Source organism: Laetiporus sulphureus (genome assembly GCF_001632365.1).
Source record: "Laetiporus sulphureus 93-53 unplaced genomic scaffold LAESUscaffold_44, whole genome shotgun sequence".
NCBI classification, from domain to species: domain Eukaryota; kingdom Fungi; phylum Basidiomycota; class Agaricomycetes; order Polyporales; family Laetiporaceae; genus Laetiporus; species Laetiporus sulphureus.
The window spans coordinates 17,635-27,245 of record NW_024468553.1 but is presented as its reverse complement, the minus strand read 5'-3'; the positions used below and the strand labels follow the sequence as shown (position 1 = coordinate 27,245).

The following is a 9,611-nucleotide window of genomic DNA, read 5'->3' as shown; positions in this document are numbered from 1 at the left end:
TACCGTCGCGGGAGTGCTCATTCTTGCATTGACCATCGAACTTGCATTGGCCATGGAGGAAATATTGACAGACGACGCGGAGGGCGATGGAACGTGAATTGTGCTTAGAACTGCGGGTGTGATGCTCACCATCATCTGCTATGTCCTGCTCTCTACTTCAATGGACAGTGGACAGCGCAGGTGCTCAGCGTGCAGGTACGAACGGACAGGTAGTACGAGGAGAGCCTAAGGGGAGTGTGGCTGAATATTGGCCCCCCCCAGATGCGTCTGGTCCTCCGTTGTTACAAGACATGTATTTACACACCTCCGACCGCCCCTTCGGGGCAGGATATAAATTGTATATAAAAAAAAAAGGCTGAATATTGGCCGAGGTGTTCGATCAGGGGTGTCAGAGGGGCGAAAGCATTCGTCCTCGGGCAGTACCCGGGTCACTGCCACCGAAAGGCTGGCCACAACGCGCCTGGTCGCTCACCTCGACACTCTCTACCTCTCTGCCCCCAGCTTGATTGATTCACGACGTGCTGAACGACCCTGAGATGACCATTCCCAGCTCTTCTGCTTTCTCTCACAATGAAGCAAGGGCACGACTCGCAAACACCAGTGCCAACATTCTCGGCCGCACAATGGGGCAATCGTGCGTTGCTCCTCACAGCAATCTACGTACTGGAGTATACGCTGTCGATGCTGCACATCCAGTCATATATTCGTGTAGAGCGAGCTATTACCAGGCACACCAGCCGTGCTAATAGGCTATCAACAACAGGCGCAAGATTCGTACACGTTTCCCGCACCGCAGACCGCACAGCAGCCTGTACAGCTTTAGGTCTCGTCTGCTGCGTGCACAGTTGCATCGAGCTCGGTGGAAACGCTCAACGATGCACTAGGGAGTGCAGGGGTTGACCTCCGCGCGCAATGAGTCTCCTTCGCATGTCAACTTCACGTTCGCAGACCGCGCGACAGCAGTTTGAACGACATCGCAGCCATCCATCCTCTCCGCAATAAATACCACGCGCCTTTGAGTTCCCGCTCGCTCGCTCGTTCATGTACGTTTTCTTTAAACTTTGCTCGCAGCACACTGACCGTCCCTCCAGCAATCATCGACATCACTCGCTTGTTGACCGCCGCTCCTTTCTGCCACACAATTCATTCCAAGCAGAGCCTCACCATCATCTCTGCCGCCATGCTCGTCGCTGTGCGCGCCGCCTCCACTTACGAGCCGGTTACCATTAACGTCTGCCCGACTGCCACCACGTCCATCCACTAGCGAGTCGTCCTCATCTGTCGTGCCCACTTGGAGCCGGGCCATCGAGTCGTCCTCGTCCACTTGGGCCTGGCCTGAGCCCGAGACCGTCTTCACGACCGACATGATCCCGAGCGCCGTGTGGCCCACCACCTGGCCCTTATGCATCCCGTCTAGCTAGACGCCCTCTACTCTCCCCTTCCCGACCATTCCGCCCACAGCCGCCACCGCTACGCCCATGCCCAACTACGGCTCCAGCGGGCAGTGCAACACGGGCTCCACCAAATGTTGCATCACCGTCGGCGACGCGTCGGACCCGAGTATTCTCGGCTTGGTGGACGATGTGCTCGACGGCGTGACAAGCCTTGTCGACATCGGTTGTAGCGCTCTCGGCGGGATACTTGGTGAGTGCACCGCGTTCGCGATCCTGGAAGGTCAACAAACATTGCGCCGCTACCGTAACGCGTGACGGTACGCGTCTGCTGTCACGCATCAGCACACGCGAGGGTCGACACCGGCACAAGAGGAGCAAGTCCGGGACGAGGAGCAAGAGCGTGCGCAAAAGAGAACACTCGAGCCGGGTGAAAAGGTGGAGGGATAGTACGACGCGAGGCTGGAGGGGGAGAAGAAGGAGTGTCTAGCGGAGGCAAAGAGACACGAGCTGGACCTGCTGGAGAGGGAACAGGTGGGATATGGTTCAAGGGTGCGTCCATGTGTTTATTGGCAGGGGTCCTCGTGCTGATGGGCTGCAGGCCGCGGGAGCATAAAATATGTCGATTCTGAGATACGTGCGCGGAGGGGCGAGTGAATGTTGCGCGTTCATTGGATCTGTCTTTGATCGTAAGTTGTCTAGATCTGATTCCTGCACGATGAACACTAGTAATTGTCAGTTCGTCGCCGTACAGCAGCGGAGAAATGAGTCGGATATGTTCTGCTGATGACGGCAGGAGATCATTCCATCGCATTGTGCTCGGTGTCTCAACTGGAGCTGTTGGACCCAGTATTCTCCTTAGCGCGCTGATCACTTTTGGTGAACATCAAAGTGAGCGGCACCTTCTCGTCTTCTGCCTGCACGGCTACACGCAGGTCGGTCAGTTCCCATGCACGACCTGGTTACAACGGCGCCATGCCATACTACGATGATCCTGAAGACACATTCCTTGCGAGGCTGTTGGGTGTGTTACGGCCTCAAGGCAGTGCTGCATTGAATCGGCCTGCAATTTCAGGGATCGATAGCACCGCAACCAAGCGCTATTGGGAGACTCGGGGCCTGATAACAGGAGCCGCTGAGAAACGGAAGCAGAGAAGCCAGGTTGAGTGGCATGGGCGTTCAAGACAGCCCTACATGTGTGTGCAAGCTCCGTGTTCATGGGCAGGTGGTGCAGTGCGCAGTGCCTGCCACAGCGACCGTCAATTCTAACGCAACATCCTCCGTTCACTCTATGGATAGCGCGGGCGCGTGATTCATACCTACATCTTGCGAATGCTGTCCATGGCATGCGCCAGGACGCAGCTGAGAAGGCGGAGGGCAGTGATTCTGGGATAGGCGAGCCTCATATGATTGCGATGATTCACGATAAGCAACACAACAGGACATTGTGTTCGTGACGGTCAGCGGATGTGCAGAGCGACATCGACGTACGGCGCTCGATAAGAGTGAATGCACTTACATCGTTGTGCTGTGTCGTGCGTCCTTAATTTCCGGGTAACAGACAGCGAACGTAGGAACTGAAGTTCGTCCAGTGCTACAGTGCCACAGCCTCTATCGTTGCACAATGCGGTAGGCGATGATCAATTTTCGCCAATAGAGGCTGTGTGAGCGCCAGCGGACCGTATCGGACTCGTGAAGGTCTGCGGTTCTGCAGAATCGAAGCGTTGTTCACGTATATAAGAGGTTCCACACCTCCAGTCACCGCAGCCCGTCCATCCCGCTCTCATTCCCGCTCATCGACATCCTCTGCATCGTGATCATCCTCCACGTCTCGTGCACATTATAATCACTCGTGAGCAGCCGCAATCGTGTTCTCGGGCACTTGCTCATATAAGGACACAAGCCGTTCGATCCTGCCATGGGCGCTTCACTAGGCGCCAATCCAGCCCCGCCGATCAATAACCCTCAGCCTCGGCTTCCGCCCGAGATCTGCGAGCGCATTATCGACCATCTCGATCCGTCCTCTTTATGGTATGACGAGAGACGGGCTCTGTTGAAATGCGCCCTCGTTTGCCGAGGGTGGTACTCCGAGAGCCGCGCGGTCCTTTTCGAGGAGCCCGTGCTCCACAATCGGAAAAAGGCATTCATCTTTTTGAGGTCACTGAAGCAGACACCCCTCCTCGGTGCCCGTGTGCGACGCTTACAGATCGGGCCTTTCAAGACAGGTCCGGAGTGGGCATCGATTCTCGTGATGCTCGCAGGGAAACTTCCAAACCTGGACAAGCTCACCCTCACCGCTGTCAGCTTCGAGCAGAGCCCTACGCGCAATGTAGCGTTTTGGAGTTTGCACGAATTCAGTCATCTCACATCATTGAAGCTATATTCGGTGATGTTGCCATCGGCGAGCCCCTTCTTTCAGTTCATCTGTTCATTTCCTCGTCTGCAGCACCTTCGTTTGTGGACTCTGTGCTGGAGCGAACCGAGGTCCATGGCGCCACTGCCTGAACGCCACCGCATGCCTTTGACGACAGTGACTTCCTTTCATTATGACCTGTCGTGCTTCGAAGACATTGGACGTATTCTTCTTGGTCTGCTGCATCAAGCTGTTCTCAAAACACTCAACCTACATTCAGGAGTTTCTGCCGCGGCTGTTGCTTTCATTCAAGACATGCTGAACGTCGCCGGCACGAGACTTGAGACGGCAAAAATCAGTTTACGTAGACCATCGGAGGATGTCGGTGGCAGTTTCCAGTCATTGCTCTGTGAGTATTCCATCAAACAGTGCTCTGTGCACAGCGTGGCTCATACTTCTCGAGTGCACCCTATCAGCTTTGAAGCAAATGTCAATCTGCAGCAACTGCGACTGGCCGTTAGCACTTTAGTAATGAATGATGTTGAACTTTTCATCCAGAGTGAGCTGCTGCCTCTGCTCAACACAATATCATCAAAAGATATCAAAGATATCGGTTTTCAAATACAAGACTATAACGATGGCAAAAGAACACATGCCCTGCTTAATGCTTTCGATCCGGAGGTCTGCATTCAGATTGATGAGCTTTTGGCCGAGGGACGTTTCCCCAAGCTGCGAGGCGTGTCTATAGACATTGGACTATTCGGATTACCGTTGAGAGAGTCACAGCGTGTTGGGCGTTGCACAGAGATCTGTGCGCGTTTTCCTAAACTGTTCGACAAGAACATGTTGACGTGCGTCATCCTCGCTTCTTGGATACTTGACTGAACTCACATACATGCAGTGTTGATTATAACCGACACCTCAGGCGGACGTCGAGAGTACATGGAGTGGGAGTCAATCGGCCGATAAACAGCTTCGTCTAGCCGAGCAAGCCGCCGCATAGCCAATTACTGCCTTTGCAGTTATACCATCTCGCCTTCACTCTCCTTTCGAACGTATCCTGGACGTGCAGCTCCTACGCTCTCCCTCTTTCCCGGCCAAGTCTATCCCATATCCAGACTTCATACCGAGCATCGTACTCTCACCCAACCTCGTCTGTTTTCGTCGCGCCTCCGCCATGATCTTCGATACGGCATGTCGTTGCCATGTTCACTGTCACGGCCTATTGCATACCCGCGTCTTATTTTGCCGACCATCACATTTACGCCTCGTCCAGGTCATCATGATCTCTCCCCCCGCTTTCCTCGTAATCACCGTCTTCGCAGAAAGTCTTTATGACGCTCACCTCACATCGCTGATATGTTCTCGATTGTGCCGCAGTATTTCTATGCCAGTTTTGTGTACTCAGTGCCGGATGTAACTACTACACGACGGACAAGATTTCGTATATCCCTCGCTTCGCTTGATTTGTATCTATGTCTTTACTGCGCAGGTTCGTTCTTATAGGACTACGAATGCATAGCAGAGGTTTCAGTGGTCAGCCTGATCCCATAGGGCGCCATCCCAACGAGTCTCAAGCGGTGTAACATCGACAGTCACGTAATTTACATAATAGCAGTAAAGGCGAATTTCTTTCTACTCGAGGCATTTGAAATATGCCGGAGTAGCAAAAGTCATTAGCGTGGCTGAAAGAAAAACCAGACATATGCAAGAGTAATCCGAGATGAAGACCGAGCAAATGCACACAGACCGAGGCCACAGACATTAGCAGAGACCATATAAATGAGAGAAGAAGATGAGACCGTAGACCGAGACTACAATTTCGAGAGAACATCAGACCCACAAGCCGACCGAAGAGATACATATCCTAGAAAAGGCGAGACGAGGAACTAGACAAAGGGAAACAACAAACCATTGACGCGAACGTCAGCACAAAACCTCGCCGGATGGGAGGACGACTTGGACGAATGCGTACGGCAAAGACAATGGGAATGGGAATCAATTCTTGCTCCGTCGATGCGTCCGATGAAGCGCCGCGTGTCATCGATCCGAGCCGTTCACGACGAAAGCGTGCTCGCATAGGTGTGACGCTGAAGGAAGCATAAGTCAGCGGGTGCAAGGAGGCGCAGAGAGCGGTAATGCTTACCTACCCGTCGTTTCCTTTGATGTCCGGAGGAAGCTGAGCGAAAGCGAGCATTAGGACGGCAAAATCAATAAAAGCACGTACAGTCCGACGACCGAGTCAAATCAGCTCGCAGGCACACCCAGGATGAACAGTACCACCAAACTATCATAACTTGCGTGGAGATCGTCCGCGCGCCCGTTCTTCTCTCGTCGCAGATGGCGAGCCCCGAAATCCTAACAGCTTGCGGTTGTGATCGACATGGTATGACATCGAGGTACAAGAGCAGATCGTAAGGAGAGCGATCCACTGGGGGGACACAATGCGAACTTGATGTGATGGCGGTGATATGCGGTGTGACCGAGGCAGGGAAGTTGAAGAAGGACGATGTCGACAACGTACGAAAGATCGTCGGCGACGTTAAGGGGTGAGAATGGTACGAAGACTTACTGGTAACGATTGACGACGGTCAAGGGCCTGTGGAGGCTTTCCAGACAGATGCAGAGGCATGAGAGCCTAAGAATGGCTTGTTGTTTTTGAAACCGTACACACGCGTACCCAATTGCTGCACCCTTCAAGTATATCTTTGATTCCTGTGTGTATACTCAGAAGGAATCCTATAAGCCACCGACGAGTCTCCGTACCTTGACGCGTATTCGACTGCCTGGCCTGTCCTCCATTAAACCTTTGCCGACCCAATCCGGGCGTTCCCCGCCGCAGAACATGACATGGTCCATTTCTTCGATGGTGCCCACCTTCTCGCGCTCGTTACCGCATGCGGGACAGATCGGCCGTCGAGAGCGTAGCCTGATGCTTCGAAATGGCGGCGTGCTGAGCGCCGAGTATATCAGCATGGTCGGCTTCCCATCTATAAGTTCACGTTTCGAGTTAACACTCATAATGCTGAGCTCATAGGCTGCACAGGCACCGTGCAGGCCCATTATGATCTTGATCGCCTCCAGCGCCTGAAAATTCCCAATGAAACCAGTCACCACCCCGAGCACGCCCAGCTCCTCACACGAGCCAGCCAGCGTGGGGGTCAATGCCTTCGGGAACAGGCAGCGGAAGCACGGGCCCTCGCCAGGGCCGAGATTGGACGTGCACAGCTGGCCGTCGAACTGCTGCGCGGCGCCGCTGACGAGTGGGCGACCGAGGCGCACGGCGGTGTCGGAGAGGAGGTAGCGCGTGGGGAGGTTGTCGGTGCAGTCGAGGATGAGGTGTAGTCGGAGAGAGGAGAGCGCATTGGACGCGGTGAAGGCGGTGGTGATGGCGGTGAGTTGCATGCGAGAGTTGATGCTATATAGGGATTATCTGTTTTTGCAGCGCATGAGTCGATCGTACAGGTGCGATGCACCGTGAACTTGATAGCTTCTGCAGCGGAGAGAGCTTTATGCATTCCAACGCGAGCTTCGGTGTGTAGTATTTGCCGTTGTAGATTGGACAACTCCACGACATCATGGTCAACGATGCCCAGCCTGCCTGATCGAAAGACTGCTCGGTACGCGCACAGTTGATGGGCTCAAGAGGACTCACCTACGCCTGCTGCTGCGAGATACTGCAGAGCAGGTCACCCCAGACCGCCCGCGCCAACCACAACCACGGACGCATTCTGTAACTTTAGTTGTCCTGAACGGACCTCAGGTCAGCCGCCTTGCATAGTTCATCGAAAGACACTTGCCTATCCGGAAGGCCTATCCCGTCGAGGATCATCTGTCTGCCATAGCGCTTGTAATCGTCGAGACCCAGATGCAGTTTCTGAGCGCGTGATGACTGTTCTTTACTCCTTGATGCTGTGTACAGGACCAGCTGGAGACTATGGTGGTGAAGTAGTGAACGCGTCCATCTAGAAGCTAAGCTGAGGCGCGCTGGTCAAGGACTGGAGTGAGTCGGATGGTCAACGAACAAAGGCATTGCGCCGCCACCGTAACGCGTGACGGTACGCGTCTGCTGTCACGCATCAGTGCAGCGCACGCGAGAGACTCGCGAGAGTCGCCACCTATCGCCACCGGCACCAGAAGGGCAAGTCCGAGTCGAAGAGCCTTGAAGAGCGAGCGCAAAAGAGAACACTCAAGCCGGGGTAAGACATGGAGGGACAGTACGATGCAAGGCAGGAGAGGTGGCAGAAGCAAAGAGGCGCGATACCGTAGCGGGAGGCGGATCGGAATACGGGTGGAGTGCGGTTCAAGGGTACGTCCTTGCGTTCCTTGGGAGGCAACTTGTGCTGATGGGCTGCAGGCCGCGGGAGGATAAAGTAGATGAATCCGGAGATAAGTGCTCGGAGGGGGGCGAACGAAAGTTGCGCGTTTGTCCGGTCTGTCTTTGGTGTGTTTGACGCATCTTGGTGACATTGATTTATAGTTGATCTCACTCCATCTGTGCTGTTCTGAACCACTCTCCGCAGACATAAGTTCGGCTGAGCGGATGCCTCTCAGTTTGGCAACTCGGAACATCCTCCAGCCTTCGCTCGAATAGTCTCTCTTCTGATCCATTGATCGTAGTGCGGCATCATTCCACGGAGCGCGCTTGCCAGAAATGAAGCAAGATGCTGACAAACAGGCTTTCGGTCATGAAACTACCGAGAAGGTCTTTGGCAGGTCGAACCACAACTCAGAGGTGACACGACTTACGGATCGTTCACGCTCAGAATCTCGCGAAAGTTGCGATCTCTTTCAGACGAAGCGATCGTTATCGCTGCAGGAAAGCTCAGAAGCAGGATGGGTGAGTCTCTTGCCATTTATTTCATCATCGAGTACTTGGCTGCTAACGCTTCTTTTTCTATGTGAGACGAATTCGCTATACGACGGGATAGCGTACAATTGAAGGCTGGGATGTAACCCAAGCAGCCCAATACTACTTGATTATTTCATAAATGCAGCTCTTGCATCCGGGTTACTCCAAGGCTTATTCGAGTGGATCACGGCCAGGTTGAGCGTTAGCTGTCGAAGTCTGACTCTTGCACGATCAATACCGGATCATCAGCGTGCAGCGGCGTGGAATTGAGTCGGGCATGTTCTACGGACGGCGGAAGAAGAGCGTCTCAGCACACTGTACTCGGAACCTCTCGACTCCAGCTATTACTATCCGGAGCACTGTGAGTACTTCTCATGCTCTATGTGGACATCAAAGTGAGTGGCACCTTCGCGTCTGCTGCCCGCACCACTACACGCAGCTCAGCTAGGTTCCCATGCACGACCTGGTAGCAACGGCGCCATGTCATACTCCGATGATTCTGAAGACAAATTCCTTGCGAGGCTGTTGGGCGTGTCACGGCTTCAAGGCGGTGCTGCATTTAATCGGCCTGCAATTTCAGGGATCGATAGCACCGCAACCAAGCGCTATCAAGAGACTCAGTCCGGATAACAGGAACCGCTGAGAAATGGACGCTGAGAAGCCACGCTGAGTGCTTGGCTGTTCAAGACAGCCCTACATGTGTGCTGCAAGCTCCGTGTTCATGTGCAGGTGGTGCAGTGCGCAATGCGTGCGACAGCGACCGTCGATTTCAACACGACATCGTCTGTTCACTCTATGGACAGCGCGGGCACGTTATTCGTACCCACAATTTGCGGATGCTGTCATGGCACGCACCAGGACGCCGCTGAAAAGGCGAAGCGCAGTAATTCTGGGATAGGCGAGCCACATATGGTTGCGATGATTCAACACAACAGAACCTCGTATTCGTCACGGTCAGCGCATGCGCAGAGCAACATCGACGTCCGGCGTTCGATGAGAGTGAATGCACTTACAT

At 54.0% G+C, this 9,611-nt stretch overlaps 6 protein-coding genes across 6 annotated transcripts; 3 read left to right on the top strand and 3 right to left on the bottom strand.

Annotated features, from left to right (window-relative positions):
* Positions 1-570: 570 nt before the first annotated feature.
* On the top strand, positions 571-1,709 carry LAESUDRAFT_762317 (uncharacterized protein; the record flags this gene model as incomplete). Its single annotated transcript, XM_040913075.1, has 5 exons — positions 571-708; positions 764-811; positions 885-940; positions 1,265-1,379; positions 1,422-1,709. The coding sequence occupies 5 exons, from the start codon at positions 571-573 to the stop codon at positions 1,707-1,709; spliced, it is 645 nt and encodes a 214-aa protein (XP_040760625.1).
* Positions 1,567-2,406, bottom strand: LAESUDRAFT_385902 (uncharacterized protein). Its single transcript, XM_040902269.1, has one exon. The coding sequence runs from the start codon at positions 2,203-2,205 to the stop codon at positions 1,726-1,728; it is 480 nt and encodes a 159-aa protein (XP_040760624.1). The 5' UTR covers positions 2,206-2,406; the 3' UTR covers positions 1,567-1,725.
* Positions 2,407-3,342: 936 nt separating this feature from the next.
* On the top strand, positions 3,343-3,873 carry LAESUDRAFT_609773 (uncharacterized protein; the record flags this gene model as incomplete). The annotated part of the gene is made up of 1 exon (XM_040903153.1): positions 3,343-3,873. A coding segment is annotated over one exon (531 nt), but the record flags the coding sequence as incomplete, so codon positions are not given.
* Positions 3,874-6,510: 2,637 nt separating this feature from the next.
* Positions 6,511-7,566, bottom strand: LAESUDRAFT_814944 (uncharacterized protein; the record flags this gene model as incomplete). Its single annotated transcript, XM_040914644.1, has 3 exons — positions 7,545-7,566; positions 7,400-7,492; positions 6,511-7,345 (listed from the first exon to the last, which is right to left on the bottom strand). A coding segment is annotated over exon 3 (639 nt), but the record flags the coding sequence as incomplete, so codon positions are not given.
* Positions 7,567-7,931: 365 nt separating this feature from the next.
* LAESUDRAFT_729644 (uncharacterized protein) lies at positions 7,932-8,419 on the bottom strand (the record flags this gene model as incomplete). The annotated part of the gene is made up of 3 exons (XM_040909677.1): positions 8,268-8,419; positions 8,113-8,188; positions 7,932-8,053 (listed from the first exon to the last, which is right to left on the bottom strand). Coding segments are annotated over exons 1-3 (284 nt in total), but the record flags the coding sequence as incomplete, so codon positions are not given.
* Positions 8,420-8,840: 421 nt separating this feature from the next.
* On the top strand, positions 8,841-9,103 carry LAESUDRAFT_729643 (uncharacterized protein). The gene has a single exon (XM_040909676.1). It carries the CDS (start codon positions 8,874-8,876, stop codon positions 9,042-9,044), a length of 171 nt encoding a protein of 56 aa, XP_040760620.1. The 5' UTR covers positions 8,841-8,873; the 3' UTR covers positions 9,045-9,103.
* Positions 9,104-9,611: the final 508 nt, after the last annotated feature.

Excerpts from the sequence above, each read along its gene's own strand:
- LAESUDRAFT_385902 (XM_040902269.1), bottom strand. The coding sequence starts at position 2,205 with ATGCGATGGAATGATCTCCTGCCGTCATCAGCAGAACATATCCGACTC.
- LAESUDRAFT_729643 (XM_040909676.1), top strand. The coding sequence starts at position 8,874 with ATGTTCTACGGACGGCGGAAGAAGAGCGTCTCAGCACACTGTACTCGG.